The sequence below is a fragment of the Melospiza georgiana genome, chromosome 2, assembly GCF_028018845.1.
Source record: "Melospiza georgiana isolate bMelGeo1 chromosome 2, bMelGeo1.pri, whole genome shotgun sequence".
Lineage (NCBI taxonomy): Eukaryota > Metazoa > Chordata > Aves > Passeriformes > Passerellidae > Melospiza > Melospiza georgiana.
Genome location: NC_080431.1, coordinates 22,143,432 through 22,169,323, shown reverse-complemented (window position 1 = coordinate 22,169,323; position 25,892 = coordinate 22,143,432). Strand labels below are relative to the sequence as shown.

Sequence of the window (25,892 nt, the reverse complement as noted above, 5' to 3'; positions counted from 1 at the left end):
CAAGAAATGTTCTGTAGTCACTAGGGCTTAGACTTGTGCAGCTTTCCAGTTAAAGTGTAAAAAAAAGTAAAAGTAAAGTATAAAGTAACACTTATTTAAGATCTGTTCTAATTCTTGACATTACTTCCAAACCCAATATATTTGATATCAGGCATTTTTCGTGGCAACACTTAGAGCACAAGCAGGTTTAAAATCATACCTTAATGTTTTCTATCTACTAAAGCTGAAGCCAAATTTGACTATAATTGTGTTTAAGAGGGGTACTGCTACACATACATACATTTTAGACTAGTGTCATAGACCAGTATAGTGATACTATGATATTACAGCCAAAGTCTAGCTGTTCTGCATCTTCACTGTATTTGCTTGAGTTACACAGATACATGTAATTTTTCTAGTTCTGTGACAAATCCATGGATTAGGGACTTACCAAGAAATTTTATGATTTTATCATAGATTTGCCTGAGCCATATTCATTTCAGAGTCCTGTGGTACTGGGGAAGTGCAGGGTGGCCTTTGTGAGAAGAAGGCTGCCCTGTTCCAGGCCCAGCCAGGACAAGCTGGCACAGCAGAGCCCCTCAGCCAGGCTGGTGGCAGCTCAGTGATAACCCTGGAGTGGTCCATACCTGATGGAGAAGATCCACACTGAAGGAGTTCCTAAAGAACTGCAGAACTCCTTGGAATGAGCTCAGGATGGAGCAGGGCCAAAGGGTGAGGAGGGACCAGCAGCGATCACCTGTAACAGGCTCATCCCCCCACCACCCCAATCCTGCCACCATGGAAGACAGAAGTGTCAGCTTACACAGGGGTAGATTTAGTCCTCTACTACCCTACTCTCAAACTAATTTATTGCCATTTCAAAGTAATCTCCATCAGTCTCACGGTCACATCTCTTGTGCCTGTGATGGCAATTGGTAACTGTTTCTTACCTTACGTTCTTCCATCAATTTTTCCCCTCCTCACAAAGGAGCCAGCCAGGGTTAGCCCAGCCCTGCCAGGTACTGGTGACATGGGGAGAGCACCACATGCTGAAAGGGGCTCCCCCATAGCTACCCAGCACCAAGTTACTCTTGTTTTGTGCTGTGCTAGTGGGGTGTGTTTCAGATCCATATCCTAAGTGTACCACAGAACACAAAACCCTCCACCTTATCAGACATTGCTTTTAAAAGGTCTGTATAATTTATTATGGAATTTGAACTTTTAGCCATTAAGTTACAACAACAATGCATAACTTGACATTCTTACAACTGTACATACACAATGGAAAAGACAAGTGCTTAATCCAAACAATGCAACCAAATTAGTTCAAGGTTACAATAAAAGACTGCTGTGAATAGTTTTTTACAGACTAGCAAATTCAAATAGTTCTCTGCAGGTATATGTTTATAGTAGAAGTAGGTGGCTTCAAAGTTTTGGAGTTAAGCTTCAGACTAACAAAATGATGGAAACTTACTCTACTCTTCTGAATTAAGGATATGCCCATTTAAAAATGCAGTAACATTACCATGTTTCAGATGGTGAAAAGGAACTTCAGGTTCCATGGAAGTATAATGGACAGTCTCAGGCAATGCACTCTTCACACAAATACATGCAATTATAAAGGCATTCTATTTTAAAAACTTTCTTAAGTTTTGCAATACAGTAGGATATCTGAGGAGAGATCAGGACCCATACTGAACAAAACCAAAAGCCTTCAGCTTGATTTGTGCACTTTTAATCAATTCCAATTCTCAAATCTTCACATATCACCTGTGAGAGAAAAGAGCACATCCAGTAAAGATCAGTCTTAAAGACATGTTACAATTTTTTACAGGCATTCAGTTAAAAAAAAATTAAGTTGACATACTCCATTTCAGGAACTGTAATTCCACCATGGCCCTATTGTAAAACTGCATCCTTTCAACTTACCCAAGGGGACAGTCTCATTGGACTCTGCCCAACTACAACAGGCTGGTTGTAGAGGAATCTTGCAGGATGGCCAAAAAACCTGAATGACCATTCCCAAACCAATAGGTAATTAAAAAACAGCTTTGCAACACTTGACAAAGGTGCAATGGTGTTTCTCTGTGCCAGTTACAACCTAAAGTGGACCAGAATTCCTAACAGGTCAGCTTTGGCAGGAATATACTGGTATGCACTTTATTAAGTCAGCGTGGATTAAAGGCATTTCCACTGTAGGCAAATTATCCTACAACTCCTCCAGCAGACCTCCAAAATCTAGTCCTAATTACTGGCAACAGGCTACTGGACTACATTCACATGCAATGTGGGGGGTAAGAAGCAGGGAAAAGGAGTTACTGCTATCCTATCAAACTTGTCTAGTACATGCCAAGAATCCCCTCCAAGCGCTGCTTAGAGCCAAAGAAGAATCCAGTCTAGCAGTCATTAGTAAAAGAAAATCCAGACTTTCCAGTCAAGTTGGTACTGCAAGTAATTAAACCATGAACATGCTTTTAGATCTGAAATGTCTATGGTTCATTTTTGCTTGCTATCAAGTCTGAAACACAGTTTAGACAATTATTTACTACCAAGTTTTTTCCAGTTTCTCATATGTAGATTATTATTAATAAACTAAAATTTCTAAACAAAGAGGGGCCTCCAGTTTTTTCTTTAAGACAGCAACTCATTTCAACATGTTCATAGCTCCCTTGGTAAAAAAAAAAAAAAAAAAAAATTAAATCACTTAACTTCACTAAATTTCTCCCTAACAGAAAGAGCAGCAGTAGCAAAGCCATACCAATTAACACAACACTAACAAAAATCAGCATCCCCTAGTCCTGCTAGGGATTTTTCCCAAGTGATTTATTCAGGATCACCATTGAGGGGCTTTAGACTTCCTGTGAGCTCTGCAATTTAGATTTTTGTATAATGATACCACAGGAATGCCTCCAATAAGCAGCACTCTGCCTGATTACAGCAAAATCTAACAAAGGGACAGAAGTGTCCAAGACAAGTTCCTGCATGTTTTATGTAAACTGTGCAGCTAGGAAAAGTGATGAGGGCGGGGGGAGGCAGCAGGAGCCCACAACACACACAGCTGCAGCTCCCACACTAGGCAGGATATGGCTGAAGCAGCAGAGGCAGATTATAGCTTCCCCAAATGGAAGAGAAGCAAGTCAGGAGGCACCTACCCTATGAAAAGGAGTGAGAGGGTGAAAAAAAATCACTCATTAGTTCTGATCTTCATACAAGCTTTTGGTAGGTTAAGTGTTAGAAACTAGCAATACCAGTTTGATCCAATAGTGGGGATCCAGATCAGCAAAGTCTGTGCACCTGTATTTACCCACAGCAGCCCACACCCGTTTACTCAACATAACAGATAAGCTGGAACAGCAGGTCCTACGCTTCTTGATTCTAAGCTTCTCTTGCTACTGTTTTAAGCTCCCTGGATTGCCTTTTTCCTGCCCTGTACCTTTCATCCCACCTCTCTTTTTACTAATGCATGTCAGCTCTTTGACTGAGGTCAGACTAGTGATTCGCTTCGGATGAGTTTTGTCATTGTGCTTCCAAGGAGAGCAAACTGCTTGCTGGAGGCACTGCAATTCGGCCTTTTGTCATCACTCCTCAGCAGCACAGCTGGCCCCACCACACTTAACTGTACCAAAGATCAACTATGTGCAAACCTATTTGACTGAAACAACTGTAACTATTTTTGTGAATGACTGAAATGAAACAGGTGCAGTGCCAGCATGTGAAACAGACCTCAGGAGTCTTCACACTTGGATATTTTTTTAAGTCAGCATGCACCAGATTTTATAAGCACACTTTTCAGTTTGCAGGTGCCTTAGCTTTGCTTCCATCTTTCTGCCAGATCTCAGATTTAATTCTTAAGAAAAGCTTTTGGTTTTATAGGTATTACATAAAAGCTCAAGTACTTACCACAATTCTCCTCTCCAGAATGAATACTGTGCTGTAGGTATCAGCAAGACACAATCCACAGACTGACAACACTTCTCTTGATAACTTCTCTTTTGGTTCCTCCTTGAGCTAGAATTTAAACCCTCTCAACATTTACTACATCAATGTTCAGTTTTGTGTTAAAGAAGAGGGAGAAGACTTAGTTTTAATATTGAAGAGATAGTTAAAAAGGCAGTTCTGGAAATGCTGATAAGCTTCTTTTGGAGACGTAAGTGTCCCTACACATTGTCTGCTTTAGTTGTGGGTTGTTTATTTATTTGTTCAGTTTTGGAGATGGCTGGTCAGTCATATTCCATTCTCATGTGCTTCTTGTAAGATAAAGGCATCACAAAAACTTGCACCTGCTGGTGACATCAGAACTACAACCTGACAGTTTTCCAGTAAACCTAAAAGTTATACTCCTACAGGGAAGAGGCAGATTTTTTTAAAGTAGGCATTAACAGGAATTTTTTTGAAGGAAATTTAGGGTGAAACATCTGCTCTGCAAAGTAGAAGTTCAGATTATATCTTCCCCTCTGTCATTTCTGGAACATTCATTTTAAAACTAAAAAAAAAAAAAGTTATTGCTTCTATTGAAGCTCAATGTAAGTTAGAAAAAGAATTGCATATTTTCTTAAAAACATTCCAAATATACATTTTAAAAACAAAATGCACTCTAAAACAAATGTCTAGTGAAAGACACTGTTTTAAGCAATCTGTAGCAACAGCTTTACAAAAGAAAACTGAGGAATGTAGCATATTATTTATAATATGACAATGCTAAAATCCTAAACAATTCACTTAACACCCTTAAGTAATGTTTTAAATATACACATTTCTTTACAAAACAGTTTAGCAATTCCTTATACCACTTACAGTATATAAATATTTGAATAAGAGGTCATAATGGGAAATGCCAGGGTTTATATTTACTCTCAGATGCTTCAGATTTCTTAAGTGTTTTACTATAAGGCACAGTACTGCTAATCTAAAAGAAAGGAATAAAAGCTAATGGCAAACCCAGTCAAAACTCCTAATGTGGAATATCCAAGAGAATTCCAGCATCTCTATGCAAAGGAAAATAAAAGCAAAACAAACCCAACCTTTGTATTTCTTAAGAAACCATTTCCATTTGTACATAAAGTGGGTCAGGATGGGAACAGGAGCAAGAAGAAATTATGTAAATTCTTATAAATAGACTAATAAATATATTTTAGCCATAATTAGCCCTTTACCTCTGTTTTAAGATTGAAAGAGGTAACCAGTGTGCATATACTAAATGTCTACATGCTCAGCACGTGAAGACCACCTAGCACAACCTATTACTGCCAAATTCAGTAGAGAAAGCTAGCAAGATGGAGGTTTCCTTTTCTCAGCATCCACTCTGAGTAGAACACATTACAAGATAGAATAAGTATTTGTTACATGTTGCAACCAGCAATTTTTCCATCACAAGAAAAGGATATGCAGCATATCCATAAAGTTATTTGATTCCTTCAAGGTTAATGTCTTTTCTGAGAATATTCATCTCCAATTACAACAGTTCAGAACTTTCAGAACATTTTAATAGTCGTAGGTTGTAAGTGTTCTTCATGTGTACATACTGAATGTAAATAGTGCATCCAAAATATTTAACCATTACACAGTCTACATTATTTTCACTGCCTAGTCTTCATCTTTGTTACAGCCCTCTGGAACACAATGACATTGCAACAATGCTTACAGAAAAAGGGTTATTGCATTTTTTTTTAGGATGAGACATCCAGAGGAGATTTTATAAAATCCTCCTGTGTACAAAATTCTTAGTTATTAGCCCTTTTGGAACACCAGCTAGAAAAGTTTGAAAGGTAAAATAATTTACATTGTTATTTTTTCTGTTCACTAGACAAAAGTCCATACTAATTAAATAAAAAATAATAGTTCTTCAACAGTCTATTCAAGATATCTTCCATGAAGCAGTTCAGTGGGAATTTCCATTAGATAGATGTTCTCCATGCCGGTTATTACTGGCATCCACATCTAGAAATCAGGAATTAAAAGAAAAATTGTTTGTTGTTTTACCATTTTAATATGCTTTATCTGTTACATTAATCTAATCTGGCTAAAAACTTCATACTCATATATACCTCAGGTTCTTGAGATTCTCTGGGTAATCCTCTCAAGACACTGCTCACATCTTTCTTTCCCCTAAGTCCAGTTATTTGCTGCTTGACAGAGTTCCTTGAAAATCTGCTTGTATTTTTTGAGGACCAGTAGTGACACCACTCAGTCTGCTCTGCACTGCAGTACTAACTGCTCACACCAGCTAGAGAAGGGCTTCTAATGCAATGCCTAGTGCTAAGATTTGTGCAGTGAAACACTGCATTACTTACCAAGCAATGCTGTGGTTTCCCCTGCATCCTCTTTTAAGCTGGTACACTGCAGTACAGACTCATTAGTGGAGGAAGCTGACAATTCGCTCACTTCGTTTCTGTCATCATCTTGCAAAGCAATACTCAGACTTCCGACTGAAACGCTGCCACTTATGGATTCAGGTATTGGGACTTCAAGTACATCTTCAGGGTCCCCCTTCAAAAGTAAACATATTTAACTGTCACTTATGCCTACCATTAGACTTCAACATTCCTCCGTGTCACCTTTTGTAACCTCACCTTATTGGAAAAAAGACCATTTTTTAGCTATTACATGTGCACTCCTGGGAATAGTGTTGATATTGTCCACTTTCAAGGTTATTGTCTGACTGCAAGAAGGAAAGCCAACCAAAAGAGAAGCCATTTCTCCAAAGCCACCACAAAGCCAAGAGCAGAAACAGGAAAAGTCCACACAGTCAGCCTTTTGGATGGATTACTTCAACACTGAGGCAACAGTATTGCTGAAGGCTAGGAGCAGGCTCAGCACATACAAAGTCCCCACCAAGGAAACCTATTGATTCTTTGAGTTTGCAGAAGTCTCCAAGACCTGTTTTTTCACTATAGTAGTTGGCCAGGTTTTTTTTTTTTACTAGGTTGAACAAACATTTACATCAGAACCAAATTCTGTCCTCCTCTATCTCCAACCTAACTTTAAGTCTGTTCCAAAAACACTGGCTTGTCACTTTACAGGAATGCAACATCTGCATCACAGGCAAAGGAATCTATTTCACCTATAGCATAGCACAAGCTATACAACTCTGAATTAATTTTCAGAATGGATCAAAGTTCTATACATACAGTTCTCTTTCTACAATTAAACAGACTACCTTCATTGCCATAGATATACTGATGTTAATTATACATAAGCAATTATATTGCAGTTTAAATAGCTATTCTTTTTGCTTACTAGCAAGTATTTTTTCCTTCTTCAAACAACTAGCAAAGGCCCATCTTAAAATTTAAGAAATTCTGGGCTGATTCTTTCTTTAGCATCAAATCAGCATAATTTAAAACACACTGAATTTTAATGAGCTACAGACATGATACAATTGAACACAATCTTTACATTTGCAGACGGGAGGGGGCATTAATGATTTAGTTTCCAAAACTTAAGCAGTTAAATAAGAACTGAAACTACAAAATTAAGTAATGCTCTACAAAATCACTCAGACATGCTGAAATGCAGTTCTTTCTCTCATAAAAAATAGCATAATGAAGAACTACATCACTGAAGTCTGCTCTTTACAAAAGCCACATCGTGGAACTTAGTGACTTTTTTCTACTTCAAGCCTTTAAAAACGTGAAAGCATCTGAAGTATTTGTTGTCCATAACTGAACTGAGCCTTGAGCCTCTCTGCAGAAGGTTTAGTATATTTCTATAAGGCTGCACATTCTTTTCTGTAGGTTCAGAGCACAGTGCTGAGAGAAGCTGCCTTGCTCTTTGCACTTCTTTTCTTCACATCAGTAAAAAATTCAGGCAATCGCTCCACAGACTAGACTGGGCAACCTGGATCAAACTGAAAACTAAGCTCAAAGAAAATTCCTGAATGGTTTCCCACATTATTAGCTTCAGTGAGACTTGAACAACTGATGCAAACACAGGATCCATTTGCCTCATTTCATTAGAAAAATGAACTGGATTCTCTATTTAACATAATCCCATTCAATCTGCTTTCCAAAAATCATTTTAGCCAAAAAGCAGAGGAGTTATTACAGCTCCTGGTTGGGCTTAGTACCAGTATCCTCTGCAACAGCACAAATTCAGGGAATATAATTATTCTGAAGGTGTCAGTATTTCAGTTTCCAGCCTGTATTCAAAAAGATAAGTCCTTCTGCATATAACACAAGATACATCAACCCCAAGAATTCAATGTGGGCAGAAACCAAGCTGCTAATATAACAATCTTAAAGCAGCAATAGCTATTCCACATGACAACGAGATTGCAACTCCCAGGTAAAGTTTGACTTAACGCACAGAAGCATCAAAATCTGGTATATACATATTACATAGCAAGAGTATTAGCCCCATTTACCAAAACAAAATAGTAACTCCTAACATTCTTCCACAGATCTGGTAAGTCTCTGCAATGAAGAGAAAAGGTAGTCAAAACACAGACCTAGTGTATGAAAGGAAAGGCCCTGAAAGCAAAAAGCCATCTCTGTTTTCTAGAGATCTCTGTAGATCAGTAGGAGATAAGAGGTATATTTTTGCCTATGGCATTTTAGTGGAACTCAAGACTATTTATCAACAGTGACTGAGTAACCTACCGCATGTGTCTTCATCTCTCTTTTCTGGTGCTGTCAGAAAGAAATGAGAGCACATCATTTTCTCTACTTAACCAATTACTGGTGAATGTCTTTAGGAAGGTTTTAAGTACCAGCTCATTTACAGGGATAAATCATGGGGCATATGTGGAAGTATACAAACATTCTATGTAGAAAAACTATAACTTCTGCCTCTGAATCACATTCTCAACAACATCAAATATATGTTCTAGATTTATTTAATTCAGTTATATTTTTGCAGCCTGAGCAAACAGCATCACCTCTGCTTCAAATTCCTTAACATCATCAGCTGGAGATAGAAAATACTGGTTATCAAAGAAGACTCATAAGCTGCTCAATATATTTAAGCTCTTGCCCATAAAATTCCCTTATTTTCTGGTTCTCATTCAATTACTCTTTGCATCTTTGCCCAGCTTCTCAAGTCTTGTCAAATAACAGCTGCTCTCATTCTGAACAGTTACATGAAGTTTGCTTCCTAGACTGTACTTCTGCTTTGAAGATTAAAGTAGTGTGCAACATACCCAGTATCCCAGAGCTTTGATAACATCAAGTTTACACATTGGACACGTTCGGTGGTCCAAAAGCCAAGGATCAATGCATGTTCTATGGAAGATGTGCCTAAAGAAAAGAAATGCTCTTTAGAACTTATCATGAAAGCCACACATCCCTTCCTTCAAACAGTGTGCAAGTTAACACATTAAAAATAAACCTTTCCTTTATAATCTTGACAATTAGCTGCTGCTCAATTTACTAGTACAGACATGTTTCTGGAAACCTTTGGTTCATGCCAGCTTTCTGAAGAGGAGATGCTAATAACCACAAAGACACCATGCAGGTATCAGTTCAACAGTGTGCAGTTCTAATTTAAGCAAGCTCTACTTCACCCCTACAGTTATCCCAATTGCTCCCTTGTCCCCACATACATATGAAGTGCTACAAGGTCTCACAGTGCCCTTCAACGTTTAACAGGCCATACAAATTGCAGCTTCAGCTCTGGCACCAGAGGTTCAGAAGAATTTATAGGAAATTCATCCCATTTCTTCAGAAAAACATGCTAAAGAGTAAAGAATAACTATGACAACTTACTTGCATGGCAGAATTCGGACTGTGTCCTTCAGTTTGTAGTTCTCAATACACACAGCACAGTTTTCCACATCAACATCTAAACCCTAAATATGACAACACATTTAAGTGTATAACATTCACACTCATTACAGAACAAGCTTTATGTAATAGCTAGCTTCAAAGAATGCAAAATATATCAAAGGGTATAGCAAATAAAAAAAAATCTACCTCATTTAATTTGAGATTCTATCAAGAGGTGATTTGATCAAGTTATCAAATACTATAAGCAGCCAAACCCAGATTTTCTAATTTAAATAACTATACATAGCATCCTAAGTAACTCACTAAGTCTCACACATTGGCTTTGTTCATGGCAGCACAGGAATGTTTCAGTTGAAGGTTGGTATAAGTTGAAAACACTTTAAGAGATCAGCACAAATCAAAGTGTGCAACCTAATCCTGAATTAGCAGTCCCCAAAGATTTCCAAGAGCAGGAAGAGATTTTGGGGGTTGAATCCCACAAACCTCTTCTTCACCTTTTTCCTTCTTCTACCACATCCTAGCAGATATTCTTACATAGCCAGAAGAGAACACAAGTATGCAATTTGGGTTTAAAATCTCCAAGTTCACACTAGACAGAACATAATTTCCCCACTTCTACTTTTATCTAAGGGTTAAATATCTTTTCTAAAAGGTCTCACTGTCTTCTTGAAGCCATGCTTAGAATTGCAGTGTAAATATGAGGGATAGCTCCAAATACAAGAAAAATAATCCAATTTTAATTGGGCTGCATAAATTCTAAGTATTAGAAGAACAGACAGTGGGAAAAAGAAAACTCCTTTGCTTTCATCCCCAAAAAAATTAGTATTTTTGATTTACAACTTACTAAAGTACTTCAGTTTCAACACAAACATTTAAACTAATTAGTTCTGCAAGGAAACTTTAAAGTTCAAGGCCAATATTTCCCTCCTTTGCATGCTATCAATTTACACAATTAATGCCTTAAATTCCCAAATAAATCACATTAAGACTGTTTTTTTATGTAAGCAAAGTTAAGTGCTTATTCTATAACAAGTTATCTTTCATTCTGTACAAGAGGCAAAATCCAAGCACACCATATGTGGCACATACTCAAATGAGTGTCCATTTTACAATAATCCCATAAGCTTCTCAGGAAAAATCTACATGCTAGTAAATACACTTTTAATATATGACCTATTTTTAGTTAAATATCTCAACCTCAAGTGGGGATAACTGTACTGCATCACAACAAAAGAAACAGACTCTTTTTAAATGTCTGAAAGGAAATATTTAAAGAAAAAATGTGCATTTACAGAGTAAGACAGGACAAATGTCCAGACAAATTTATACTAGTTCACGAAAATACCTCTGCATCAGTAAGTTACATAAATTTGCTGATAGCAGGTTGATTTCAAATCATTCAAATTAATGAGATCTACCACACACAAAAGCTCTATTTTAACAGAGAGATTCTAACCTTATCTCATTCTACTCTTCTTAATGAATGTGGCACTCATAGGAATAATCAGCATAAGGTGTAACAACAAATTCCCCCATTTTATTTACTTTAGTCAAGGCTCTATTCATTGGAAGGAACTCCCTGTATAATGCAAAAATCACACAATACAAATCTTATTTGGAGGATCTTACTGAACATCAATTTTAAAAGCTCTTAACATCTTCTGTGTGGTTTTTAACATACATCATGAGCCTTCTATGTCCCTTTCTTCCCACGCTGACATTGTGCTTTGATAGTGCTTCACACAAGTTTGGGTTCAATTCTGTCTTTCTTGATCTCTAATGTCACTATTGTATGAATTGAAGTATGAATATCCCTCTGTTCACAGCTTGAAATATATGCTAAACTCCATCAAAAAATAATCTAATAAAAAGTAAGAAATATTTGTAAAACACTATTTAAGCATGTTGAAAGCATAGAAGGAAAAGGCAAGGAAGTTCAAAGATCCTTTTACATTTTTTTAAGTTTCAAAACTGATTTACTAAATGAAGGACATATCCTCTGTAGCACATGACCTGAACAGAACAGCTTCTGCTAGACTCCTTCTTTTAAAGTTTTTACATATCAATGTCCTTTCTCGCTTTGATTTTATTCATAGACTTAAAAATAACCTAATCCTTGTTTTTCACCTCCAAATAAATCAGTCCTTAAATAAAAACTCATCAAGTAAAACAAGGGTTGAGGGGGAAAAAATTCCTATGTAGCAGCAGAAATCTAGTCAGAAGCTAATTTTGCATCTAGGATCAGCACTCCTGAAACTCCAACTAAAATATTTTCTTTCAAAATGTTGGCTTTTCTACTTCAGTTATTCTAATACAGCTGAGTTAAGGCCATATGCTGTCAAAGCCAACTTCCTGAAAACTGCTTTAATTTTTAGATTAGCTATATTTCATAACATAGAAATATATTTTAAAAAATTTCTGCTTCAGGTTAAGCCTACACAGCTCCTTAACATATTATATGTCAAAAGATGAAACAAGTGTTTTATTTTTAAAAGCTTTTTATATTTTTACAGCCTTCTGATCAATAAGGTGATGAATGTTCTTTTAAGAACACAGAACATTACATCAGCTCTAAGAACTGTGAGGAAGTATTTTGCAATCCACTTGTTGATGTTTTCAAGTGCTGAAAAGATAACAAATGTTTCCTCATCTCTACAGTACCAGTCCCCTATCATTCTGGATAACCAGGTATTATTTGCAACAAAGTAGCCTTAATTTCATGAGTAGTTCAAATTTGACTCCTTCATTTTAAATTCTGCCTTTTAAGCACAGGCCCTGACATAAGCCTAGAATTGTATGTCACAGTGTAATTACGTTGTGCTAATTTTAGTTTAAATTCTTTGAAAACATTACAACCATTTTAAAACTTGCAGCAATAACCAGAAACACTGAATTACCTTTTCTCCACGTTTCACTGTATGCAGCTGAAGCTGGCTGATGGCTCTCTTGGTTTCTTTTCTATGCCCCTTGAAATAAGATTTTAAGTGTTAGTATAGACAGTAGTTTCAGGAATTATATTTCCAAGTTTTTAAATACTTTCCAGGTGGATTACTAAATGCATGTAAAAAACCGAATTGATCTCTGGGGGATGAATTAGTTTATAAACACTTGCAGGCAGCAGTAAGCTGCAGCCCAGAGGCTCTGTGAGCGCCCTGCTGGCGGGAGCAGCCCCAGCCGCGCGGGTTAGCCGAGCACACCGGCGGTCACAGTCCCGCATCCCGACTGCCCTGCCGGCACTAAGGCCCTTCCCACACAGCAAAGCTCAAACCCGTGCAGGCTTCAGAGGCAAGCAGAGCTGTAGCAACAGCCACGTAACCAGACCTTCCAGTTAGGCAAGCCCATGAGCAAGCACACCGTGCGTTTTGCAGCAGCCTGGGAGAAGGTGGAATCCTGCCAGGCAGCCTACAGCTGACCACCAGGTCAAAAGGCTGCTTGTAGCTATTAATACTTCCACTCAGTTAAACACTGTCTCCTGCACTGGACAAAGCTTTGCACTCAAAGGACACATTATGCAAAGGAGGTGACAAGAAAGGCTTTACAGACATGATGCACCATACTGGACTTCCATGCAGTATAATTATGCTTAGAGGGGAAGCAAGATAAGAAAGCAGTACTGTAATCCAAGACAAAATGCTAGCTACTGCAAGGAACTGAGAAACTAAACACTCCCAGTTGACAGATGCTGACCTGTCTAGCAGCAGCCCTCAGTAAAGAAATAGCACAAAGGAATAAAAACCCCAGACCCACAATGGCACTCTGTAAGAATTATGATGACATATATAATTTCGCAAATGTATAGCTCTGAAAATTGTGATTTTTTAAAAAATTTTTATGGTGTTAAAGATAAGTAGTCTGAAAGGTCTCCCACAAATGGACGAAACCAGCAGCAGAAGCCTATTTCACCTCTTCAGGGTTTTCTGCACAGTCCTGTTTTCATCTTCAGTACCAAGAAGATCTTCTATAATTTTACTGCTAAACTGATATTAGAATAAATCTTAAGATACCCATCTTCAGTTAGCAGTTACACTGCAGCTTGCTTTAAAGCACAACATATTTAACTAACAAGTTTTAGTTTTAATTGAGTCCATAAGCCAAGCAAAACAGTATTTGGGTTAGAAAGTGGCTTTTTGTTTCCAAAATTCCTTTAAGACTCTTAATGATACATCTCTACTAATACAGTCAAAACTTTCCAACTTTGCATCATTTTTAGTTTTGATGGCTATTTTAGAAGAGAAAGAATTGAGAAAAGGGCATAACATTCTAATGCTAGACAGTTTCATTTGTTTAAGAGGCACTCAGATGACAAGCACTGGCAAAATCTACTGGCATTTGGATGACAACAGCAAAATTCTATTAAGAGTCTGTAGCACAAGTTTCTTAGAAACATCACATTCACATCCTTAAAACTAAAGTACACAATATGATGCTTCATAAAGCACACGAAGTTTCCTCTGTGTGAACTATTTAAAAGGCAACAGGAAGAAGCAACTTTCTTCACCAAGTAACCATTACAACACAGAAACACATCCCTTTTCTATAAATGCTTCTCAAAAATTTTCTTTTCCCAAAAGTATTGTCAGAAAGTAAATGCTAAGATTTAAAGCTTAGTAAAAAAGACTCTAGGAAACCAAAATTTCAGGGAGACCACAAGGTTAACCAATACAGAAGTCCTGTGTGTTATCCTCAGTTATTGAAAAGAGAAATTACGTATTTTCCTAGAAGAGTCCTCTAAGTCCTAAACAGAGTTCAGACTTATGAAAGTGAACAAAAATCCCTTCCTTCCTCCCCCAAAGCTAGAATTTACATCATCAAGGAAAAGGCAGGAGAAGTCCACATGCTAAGCACTAGTTGAAGCAATATTTTTTTCCTGAACTGAGGCTAAAAAAAAAAAAAAACTGCAAACGGTAGAGCTGCTGATCATGGAGGAACCTATCTGCAGTAGGTGAAAAGCAGAGGTAAGTACCAGTCTAAGGTATTTCCAAAATTCAGATGGATTTGCATCCTCAACAACTCCATATAAGTTGGTCTCCTGATTGTAGGAGTCCAAATGTCCCTTCCAGCCTAAGCAGTTCTATGATGAAGTACTTTCCTCAGGGAAAAAAAGTAAAGCTGGCTTTTTTTTTTTTCTTCTAAGTACAGAAATGTGAGAAGGGCAAATAAGGAGCAGAATTACTCCTTCCAAACCTCCTCAGTATTCTCACTGTTCTCAGTACCTTGAGTAGCCCAAGAGAGCTGAATCTTACCACACATACACCTTCTAGGCTGCTGTAATTCAATAACTCTACAGTGGAGTTGTAGAATTACAAGTACCAAAAGTAGTTTTATGAAAACTTTAGAACTAAAAATTCTACCCTGAAGAACTTGTGGGTTTTATAAGAAAATTAAAAAAGAAAAACTTACCATGGTCTCCTTCCATTAAAAAAGTCTGGTTAGTGAAGTTAGTACTTTCAAAATGAAAATTATGGAAGAATGAAAATAACTTTTCATGCCAAAAGGAAGGAAGTTCAGTTAGGTGACAGATCACATAAGAAGCTGTTGTTGACAAGTGGCTAAATGTATTTCTCATTACTTCATATGAGCATCTAATAATTATAACTAGTCAAACTTGTGATGCCAATTAGCATAGTGCTTATTAGCCTTACTGACTGTTGCTGAGCAGCATTCACAGTTAGCAAAAGAGGAAGAAGGCACAGATCTTCAGGAACACTCCAATAAACAATCAGAGTTAGGCAACTGATTTGACACAAGAAGGAGGCAAATACTCTAAAGTGCCATTAGCTCCATTTACCTGGTTTCCAAACTGTGATCCCGTATAGAGGAAACGCTGTATGTAGTAAAAGATGAGCCAGGCAAGGGATATAATCATCATGGTGATGAAGGCAATGGCTACAAACACAACTGACTGCCCACTAATGTATTCCTGCACGTGTCGTGTGCCAACAACAATGCTCATTGTCACTGGAATCCCTCTTCGGACTGGCTCTAGTATCTCTATTCCTTTTGGATAGCCAACCATTATCACCACTGTATTTCCTGTTCCTGTGGGAGGGAATAAAAAGAGAAAAAATGTCAGTAGTCACAGTAAAAATGTAGGTGTTCTTGCTTGAGGGTAATTTGGCCTCTTCAGTTAAGATCAGCAAGAAAAGTTATAGGAAAGCCTCCTGTGCTTATTTTCAGACATAGCAGAACTGATAGAAAGTTTATCGATAAAGAATCCTTTATTTACTTTCCAAAATTCTCAAACACAAGATGAAGCTCAACAGATGCATCTTAACTATTCAAGGCCTATAGTCATCATTCCACAGCGAGGTAAGATGTGGAACCATGCAAAAAACCTCACGAGTCACACACAAGCCATCTCAAAGCAGTTTCAGTTCTAGCTTGCAGCTCAGGAACAGCTGGTCTTTCATTTGTCAGAGGGGGAATTTTAGTTGCAGATGGAGACAGTATGTGAGCATCACAGTGAGACACTTCAATTTAGTTTGAATCTGAATCTATAGCCCAATTACACTGGATATATAAACAAAAGAGAAAAATATTCATATATTGAATAATAAATTGAATAAGAAATCATTTTAAACATTGAAATACAGATTCTTTAATACTAAATATTCAAAATGTAATGAGACTTCATGACAAGGACTTGTCAAGAAATACTTTGTGACTCTTTTGGGGGCAGTGAACAAAAGGATTTTTCTAACTTATTAGAAGTCTAGAGCTCTCAATTCATATGAAAGAAACCTAATTTAAAAAAAAAAAAAAAAAAACCAAAACCTTTAGGCAACACACTGCCACCAAAATTAGTAAGATACTACCAAGACCAACTAGCAAAATCCAAAGGCCTCTGTGACTAGTGTTCTATTCCATTTTTTTTCTGGAAGAAAAAAAATACCCAGTATTCTCAGAAATAGCTAGCCCAAGTATTACAAAACAAATTACAAACAAATGTACCGATTAAAAGTGTCACATTTTCACTGTTCTATTTCTATTTGAATAGTTCTTTGTGTGTACCAACACTGCTGCCACCTTGGTAAGTCACAGCTTCATACTTTGCTCTCCTACCTCTCAGAAAAAGTGAGACTAGTCTTGATTCAGAGAGAAAGGAAGAAATTGAGAGGGGTTTTCCTAGCTGAAAATCTAAAGCTGTAATGTTACAGCTACCTTTTCTAGATTCACAAAAGACTACCTACCTGCAACAAAACCTCCCCGTGAAGGGTTAAAGCCTTTTTTCCTTCTGGCTGTGTTAGATTCCTTACAGAGAAGCTATGCCAGAAGAAATGGCTTCCTTATTTATAGCATCACATCAAATGGGGATTTTCAAAACTCAAAGCTGCATTCTGGCCTCAGCCACCTCTGCCTACTAAGACAAAGTTATTTGCCTGAACTATTTAAACCAAATTCATTTATTTGAGGAAGGAAAAAAGCTGTCAGGCTGTGACAGCTTTTCAGTCTGGCCACTCTGCTACCAAGAAGTTTGCAGAAGTTTCACTTGTGTATGTAGAACTCTTCCCCCATAAGGCATATATAGTTAGGTCTGGATGAAAACTAAAGGTTCCAAGCATTAGCTGAAGAAACCTCCCTTCTCAACTTCACCTTCACACAACCATCCCAGAACCATTACACCCGTGTCTGCCAGATCCAGACCCAGCAAAAAAGTGTTTTTTTTCCTAACAGAGTTACAGTTACACCAAAAGCACGACCAGAGAGCCTCATGAAACTCAGAGAGGAGTGTGAAACACTCTCTGCTCTCTGACCCTGCACAACTCCACAAGGAGTTAGCAAGAGAAAAACATCTGAAAGTGGGAATTTATCTTACATTGCTAAGAACTGCTATCCCCATACCTAAATCAAGAAATTAGGTCCCCTGTCCTTCATCAATTTTAAGAGTTACAAATAACAGGAGGGGTGCCTACGGATGGCCAGGGAACGGTACCAATGTGTTGGAAAGATTTCTGTGGTTTCATCCAAGCTTAAGGAAAAAAAGGAAATTTCAAGATTAGAGGCAGCCTCGATTTTTAATCAGTAAATTCCCACCTCAGTCCTGAAATCTTAAATCAGTTTAATCTTGCACTTCATTCTCTGCACTATTTCTAATGATGAAGTATTTAAAAATCCCCACAACAATAAGTGTAGTCCTTCTCTGCTTTGTCACCAGAATGCCCAACTATCAGACAGTTATTTCCTTGAAATGAAAGTCAGGCTACTTTTGCACAATAGCTGCTGGACAGTGTGAACCTTCCACTTTTCAAATTAACATTTTAAAATAAATACCCATTAAAAGTATTTTAACAGTTTTAAAGATTTGGTGATGAACCTGCCATATAAAATGCATGCAACTAAACACAGAAGCCTTGAAGGTCATGAGACAGAAGGGGAAGAAGAGAAGAATAATTGCAATCCATGATTACAAAAGGAACAAGAGCAGTCCCAGAGAAGCAGTTGCCCTGAGCAGCCTGTAACACTAAGGGTTTTAACTCATTCCTTGCTAATTTTAGCCTGCTGTTCTGAAACTCATTATTCAAAGACTGAAATGATGGTGAGTCATTCCATCAACTTCTTCAACTGCCACACAACTCAGACACCTCAAATCACATTTATAAAGAAAACTTCAAGTGTCACATATATGCCTTTACTCAAAGCGTTTTGTATTGGCTTTGCCTTTCTATAACCTCCTAGTTTTACAATAAATAATCACATCTTTACTCTGCTAGAGTAAACAATTTTTTTCTAGATTTGATTGATGCTTCAGTGAAATTTGGTCCACTTAAAATTTGGTCTGTGCTTTTTAACATTATCAGGGCTGGCAGATCCTTGGGATACTTGCAAAAACGGGCAAATTTGGAAGTCTGAAGATGAAGGTATGTTTCCTGCCATTGCAGACAGTTTTACTGCTATGACTCCCAGTATTTTCTTGCAAAAGAAAACCAGAACTCTACTGATGAGGAAGAAGTAGGACAGGTACAGATGCTTATTGCAGGCACACCAAACTACATTTATTCCCATTCATGCATAGAGATGAAGAAAATATTTTTCTGTCATCCGGAAACTGATCACAGACACACCCTTCTTTTTGTCCTCCTGAGCAATGTCAGAAAGCTCCCAGAGTTCCACCATCTCAGTAAAAATGTTTAAGGTCAGTCTATTGCTTTATTTAAACATAGGCACTCTACTAATACTGCCACAGCTAACACCAAATATTCTTTTTAGCCCCTGTTCCAAACAAATGCTAACAGTACTCTTAACAATCTCATAACAAGCTTTGTCTTAACCATCTCCCCCAAACTCATCTCACCTAATCCCTGGTTCATGTTGTATTTTCACCTGCCCCAAGGAGGATTTTTAACCACTGGTACACATACTCTTTCCACCTGAGTTCCAACACATATGCATGTTACCTACAAGACAGATATAAGCAGTTACTCCTGCTTCTTCAGAACAGCATTACTAGCTCAACATCACACAGTCACGTGTTACTAAAGTTAGCCACTGTCCTTTCAGCAGTTCCAGTAGCAGAAACTTTCAGCAGAAAACAGCAGTAATACAGAGATTATGCACCATTTGAGAATCCTGCGTAGTGCTGCAAGCAGTGTAAGAGTTGAACTACATGCCAAAAAAACTCTAACTCTGCTGCTTTGGAGATGCCAAGGACTTACAGAATCATGAGCACAAGGTAATTTACATCTGTTTTGTCCAATACATGTGCATTAAAAAAAAACATGACAATGGAGGAAAGAACTATTTGGATGTATGTTGGCAAATCAAAGACCATTTTCATTATGTAGCCAGTCATACACTCAAATTAAGTCCCAAGCCTCCCTTAAATCCACAAACCATGAATTAAAGTCCTAATCCAGACCTACCTCAGACTATTACAGCCACTGCCTCCCATCCCTGCGTGTCAAGCAAAACCTCATTTCATTCCATGCAATAAGGTAACATGTTCTGGTCAGGACCACCAATTCCTAGCTTGGGGGGGACACAGAGATGGTTGGGTGCCCAGCATGAAGTATAACAGGAAAACTACAGAGCCAGAAGACCCTGTTTTCTTTCCATTGCAATATACCTCTGCTCCCCACAACTTCTGAACCAGAACTGAGCCTCTGGCTCGCCTTAGTCTGGTCTCTACAACACTCCACACTTTGCCTCTCCAGATTCCTCTCCAACCCACTCCCAGCTAATATTTAGGTGCAATATTTATTTTGGCTTTGGAAAGCAATTTGAAGCTTCTGTATTGTATTAAGTTCACCATCATCACCAAAAATGAACAGGGTTAGGACTGCCTGCCAAGTCTGTGAAACTGAAGTCTGAATTTATGTCGTTCAGATTCAGTAAATGAAGTGCAACTGCTCAAGTAATTTGGGTAAAGTGAGAGGTTTTCAATGGAAAAATCTTCTCAGCCACACATGAAATTGTGTCACTATTACTTTCCTCGAGGAGAGGAGTCATCCAGCATTTTGAACAATGTAATTTGGACAGAGAGCAAAGGCTTGAAATGAGATGCATCAGTAGAGTCACATTTGCAGAATTTTCTTTTGGAAGAAGGGGCAGGATTTCAAGGCTACACATTGAAATTCTCGACTCTCTTATTCCAAAACTTTAGTTAGAATCCCCACTCACTGCACTCATGAAGATTACAAGGGGAAAAATACAGATTATTTGGAACATTTGTCCTTTTTTAAATACTTCAACACTAGCTATAAGAAATCATTTCTTCACCTAATCAAAAACCTTTCTTTTTACTCAGGGTGAAACATGCCTAAAAACACCAAAAGACAATCAAAAAATAGCACACATGTATCACATACATCCCAGAAAATTCAAAGTGCAGGTTTTCCAGGAGGAGAATGAAAAGATGGCACTGAGATCACAAAAGCTGTCTATCACCTTCACATAATTTGGGCTGCATCTCTACCAGCCATAACCACTGTTCCATCTCACATCATTTTCAGAGCCACTAATTGCAAACGCATTAAGCGGATTTTACTTATGCATGTAACTCCACTCCTTGGTAACTGCACTGCAGATTTCCCAGAGTATTTATCCTCAGCACTCCTCCCAGAAGGAAAGCTTGCTTCCTTATGTGCCAGTTCACAAATCCCTTCACAGAAATGAAAATGTAGATCCTGTTAACTATAGCTTTACTTCACACAATCTTCCCTGCCAGTCTTCCATAGACCATTCCATCATCTCCCTTCAAATAACCTAAGACTTAAAACACCAAGAGCACCTCTTCCCTTTATTCCCAAAGTGCACTGAAAGTGTTTAAACATTTGCATGTCTGAAAGTGTCAGCCATGAAACAAGCATTTATGACTACATCACAACTCGTAATTATATTGCAATATATTATAATCCCATTCAAACAATCCTAAGGTCCAACCTGCATTTATGAAGTCAGTATAAATACAAATGTATTATTGTACATTTGTACTATACTAAATTATTGTACATTGCACTATACTAGATCACACTGTCTACATAGGTGGAACTTTCATCAGCACCATTCTGCCAATTCAAGGAAAAAAAAACCCAACAAGCAGTCAGAGAGCACTTCTCTTTACACCACTGGCAGATGTAACTGCACTGTGAAGTCCAAAACTGAGTATTAAGCCCAAGAAGGTCTTCTGTAGCACAAAGATGACAGCAGAAAAGGGAATTTTTTTTTAATTGTAAAATAAGCAAAATGGGAGAAGCAGAAAAAAATTAAACAAAAGAGCAAATAATATTTATGAGATGTTACAATGGGGAATAACGAAGAATGAGGAAAAAAAATTTGTACTGATCGGCCAATATAGGGTGAAAACAAAAAAGAAACTGTTTCGGATGAAAGCAGTATTACACAACAAAGTATCTTAATCACCACCTAGGATCAAAACCACAGGTTCATTTTATCTAGCATCTCACCTCCACGTTCTCAGTGAACTAAGAATACGAAATGGGCCAGGCTGATCTCAAGCAAGCAGCAGGCTAAGAACAATAATCATGATTCTAACCCCCTAATTGGTGCCACTGGGTATCCCAAGAGGAGAGATGTGTTTTCCAATAGATAAATCACACGTGCAATACAGCAACAGCTCCCTAGCTGAGATGTTCAGCTTACTACACTAGGAAAATAAGTTTGTTTCCTTTAGAATCACATTATGGCTTTACTTCACCCAAGTCCCTGGCCCTTCCCTTCCTCACAACTAGCAATGAGAGGCCGGGCACTAATAAACTCATTGTAGCAAAACCATGTCAAGCACATATTGACAGAATTTTTTACTTAATTTGCCTTGTCTTCATATCCTCCTCTGAGGACCTCCTAGTTTTTCAAAAATCTACAAAAGCAAATAGATTTAACTGCCAAGTTTTTTCACCTCTTGATTTAAGCATTTAATATTGTCATAACCATAAAAACTCAGCAAGTCTTTTGTGTCATAGCCCAAGCGGGGACTGTGGTGACAAAACATCTGGATTCCTATCTCAGCAAAAATCACAGAACCTTTCTGCAGGCTACACAGCAAGAGTGGTACGCTGAGACAAGCCAACATCCTTCTCCAGGATTCAGTTTTCCTAATGCATTTGCGAGTGTTTAAGGATTACCTGATGCTTACCGCTCTCACTCGCAACAGACCTGCGCAGGAGAGGACGATGAGGCTAATACAACAAAGCCTGTTCTAAAGCTATCTTCAAATAGCTACAGCTGTACCTTCAAAAGCACCTGAAGGCATCTCCGGGATATCTGCTGCGTTTCCACACGGCCTGCAGAAAGCGGCCTACCTGTGACGGCTGGAGCCATTCTGCCAGAGGGTACCAGGCAAGAAGGTGCCGCTAAAGGAAATCCAAGCCTCCCACCCCAGCGTGCCACACGGCTGCCGGTCCCGATGGCTGTGCCGCATTTCCTCCCTGACACCGGCCCGTAACTTGGGAGACAGAAGACGGTCCCGGCTTTTTCCCTAGCGTGGCTTACAGAAAGAGAAAACAAAATCCCGGTTTTCTGTACCGTTTTTACAGGGATTTCTGCCTCCCTACATCCCCACTCCTCACCGCGCAGAGCCGCATCAGCGATGCGGGCCGGCGTTAGACAAAGCGATCCCCCGGACCCCTCGGCGGGCGCGGGGAGCTCACCCAGGTGGGACATGGAGACGGTGCTGTTGCCGAACCGGGCCTCGTTGTAGATGACCACAGCGGCCGCCCGCTTCCGCGCCGCGTTGGTGACCTTGTCCTTGAAAGTGCAGCCGCCGCGGGCCACCAGGGCGATCCAGGTCGGTGGGTCGCCCTCGGGGGTCCCGCGGCCACCGGGAGGCAGCGGCACGTCGTAGTCGGTGTCGGGGGCGCAGCCCTCCATGTGGCGGGGCGAGGCGCCGCGGGGAATGCCCACATGGCCCCGAGCGCTCTCCTTGGGCGAGCTGTCCCCGTAGCGGCCGCTCTCCGTGCTGCCGTGCACCGTGCGGTTGCTGAGCGGCTCCACGTAGGCCGTGCTCACCCACGCCGTGTACCACTCCAGCGCCCGGGCGCCCGCGCACGGCGGCGGCGGCACCCCCAGCGCCACCAGCGCCGCCGCCACCAGCGCCAGCCGGGCGCGACGCACCATGGCCCGGCCGCCCCCGCCGCGGACAGGAGAAGCGTGCGCAGGTCGCTCGGCCACCACCGCCGTCGGCGCACTCTGCCCCGCGGCCGCCCCGCGCCGCGCAGGTACCCGCGGTGCCGCCCGGGGCGGAGCCCGCCCGCCGCGGCTGAGGGCGAGCAGGGGGCCGGGCCAGGCCGCCCCGCCCCGCGGCATGCCGGGAGAGGGGGGGGCGGCACACTAGGTAGGCGGGCGGGGCGAATGGCGGCGCGGGGCTCGGGGCCGCCCCGGCGTCAGCTACAGACTCTGAAATCAATTGGGTTGGAAAAGACCTCTGAAATAATCGAATTCAACATGTGATCGAGCACCGCCATGTCGGCTAGACACTGGCACTCAGTTCCACGTCTAGTCTTTCCTTAAACACTCCTAGGCCAGGTGACTCCACCGCTTCCCTGAGCAGCTCACTTCAATGTTTTACACCTTTTCTGTAAAGAAATTCCTCCTAGTATCCAACCTGAACCTACCCTGGTGCAATTGGAGGCTGTGTCCTCCCGTACTGTCGCTGGTTGCCTGGGAGAAGAGGCCGACCCCCATCTGGCTACAGCCTCCTTTCATGTGGTTGTAGAATGGCAAGGTCTCCCCTGAGCCTCCTTTTCTCCAGGCTAAATAAACCCAGCTTCCACAGCTGCTTCTTATGGGACGTGTGCTCCAGCCCCTTCACCAGCTCCACTGCCCTTCTCTGGACCAATTCCAGCACCTCCATATCCTTGAATTGAGGGGCCCAGAACTGGACACAGCGTCAAGGCGTGCCCTCACCAGTGCTGAGTACAAGAAGAGAATTACTTCCCCAGCCCTACTGGCCACTCTATTTCTAATACACGCCAGGGTGGCCATTGTCCCCGGTCTGCTGGGGCTGCTTAAGAAGCACAGCTCGGCCCCGGCCTCCTGCACGCAACCGGTGCCCAAGGGGATCACCCTGAGGCGGCTCCTGCCCGGAGCGGCCACTGCCCCTGCCCGCACCCGCCTGCCCCCGCCACCGAGCCCTCGGGGGCTGCTCGGCCTCGGACCCCGCCATGGGGCGGCCCCGGGTCCGGCACAGCAGCCCCGGCAGTGACACACGCGTCAAGCTACATGAGTCACCACCGCACCCTCCGGGGCACACCTCGCCCTATTCGAGGGTGCAGCATGGCTTCCTGAGGCGTGGAGGGAGGCTGGAGCGCCAGAAGCAAGGACACAAGGGAACAAGAGGTGGCCGGAAGCCAGCAAAGAACACAGCGGTGCACAGACATGCCGGGGAAAGGGAACGGAGCTACGCGCGGCCAGATACACACGGTGCCCGCGCTGAGGGAAATGAACATTCGTTCCAGAGCCATGAAAAATGGTGACAGGGTCTGTACCGTGTCTGGAGGGAAAACTACAATTAAGGTATTAAAGTACCGAATAGACATGATCGTTCTATGGACTTGTTTTCCCTTAAATAGGAGTATTTGACATATGCCTCTTCTTGAATAAACACAGAGTCTCCCCTGTTTTTTTCATTGAACTCATCTGTATCTTTTCCCAGCTTTTAAAACAAATCACTTGTTTCCACCAGCTACCAGCCTTTTTTCAGTGGTTGTTTTCCTTCAGAAGACAACAGCTGTGTGCTCCTGCACTGTTACCTATGTTGTCGAACAACATTGTCAAACTTTGTTGATGTCCTTCCTAATCATGATTATATGTTGTGGTTGCTGACACAGGCAGGGCCTAATAGAGCCTGGAGTAGTTTGTGCAGAAGATATCACAGGGAAAAGCCACAAGCTTGATGAACTGCCCTGTTCTGTGTCAGCATCAAGGCCAATATGTTCCCATTTCTGTTCCAGAGGCAGTGTTTCAACCAACAAAGAAACAAATACCTTCAAACCCAAAGTATTCCTTGAAGCTACTCTCTAGCATTCTCTCAAAATAAGACTTGTCAGTGTTAGGATCCTCTCCAAAGGCACTGAGCATAGTGACAAGAAGATTAAAGTAGCAAAATCAAGAAGACAGATGAGACTGAGCAGACAAAGTAATGTGGAACGGGCTGTGGAGAACTTAGAAGCTGAGGGAAGAAGATAGAAAAATTAGAGTTAATGTAAAAAGTTAGGGAAAAGAGGAGAAGGAAACAGGAGCATCTAGCAAGATGTTAGATGGGAGAAGGCATGTGGAGGCGGTAGCAGTGAAAAGGCAGGTAAAAGGTGAGCTTTATTGAACGATGACAAGCAACACAATTTGCAAGAAGCACAAATTCAGTATTTAGCAAAAAGAAGATTAAAATCTCAAAGTACTTCAGTGATTCCAAAAATGTTCAAATTAGGGTTTGGTTGGGGTTTGTTGATTTTTTGTTTTGTTTTGATTTTTGTTTGGTTGGTTTTTTGTAAGTAAATTAAAGACACATAGTTTAGTCAGAATCAACATCACTCCAGAAATGAGTTAAATGTAAAAACAGTAAGTAAAAAGGAAGAAACCAGCTGCAGGAAGTGTTCTTTTAAAAATACAGATTACTGGAAATAAGAAGCTAGTGTTGACTGAGATTTGTGTAGGGTAGGGAACTGTGGTCACAGTTCTTACAGTAAATGCAGTCCAACTAGTGGCAAGAGAAAGATTTAAAGTGTAAATAGGAAACAC

General features: G+C 40.3%; 1 protein-coding gene and 1 non-coding gene across 3 annotated transcripts; both read right to left on the bottom strand.

Moving 5' to 3' along the window:
* Positions 1–1,156: 1,156 nt before the first annotated feature.
* On the bottom strand, positions 1,157–23,288 carry RNF149 (ring finger protein 149). Of its 2 annotated transcripts, XM_058045028.1 has the most exons (8): positions 22,808–23,288; positions 15,490–15,740; positions 12,599–12,667; positions 9,681–9,763; positions 9,116–9,212; positions 6,270–6,465; positions 3,880–5,916; positions 1,157–1,749 (listed from the first exon to the last, which is right to left on the bottom strand). In XM_058045028.1, exons 1-7 carry the CDS (start codon positions 23,271–23,273, stop codon positions 5,858–5,860), a joined length of 1,221 nt encoding a protein of 406 aa, XP_057901011.1. In that variant the 5' UTR covers positions 23,274–23,288; the 3' UTR covers positions 1,157–1,749; positions 3,880–5,857. The 2 variants fall into 2 exon arrangements, with proteins under 2 accessions (XP_057901011.1, XP_057901010.1); XM_058045027.1 differs by lacking the exons at positions 1,157–1,749; positions 3,880–5,916; positions 6,270–6,465 and adding an exon at positions 6,473–8,606 and having other exon boundaries at positions 22,808–23,273.
* Positions 3,457–3,569, bottom strand: LOC131080781 (small nucleolar RNA SNORD89). Its single transcript, XR_009114214.1, has one exon. It is a non-coding gene; the product is annotated as a small nucleolar RNA SNORD89 (small nucleolar RNA).
* Positions 23,289–25,892: the final 2,604 nt, after the last annotated feature.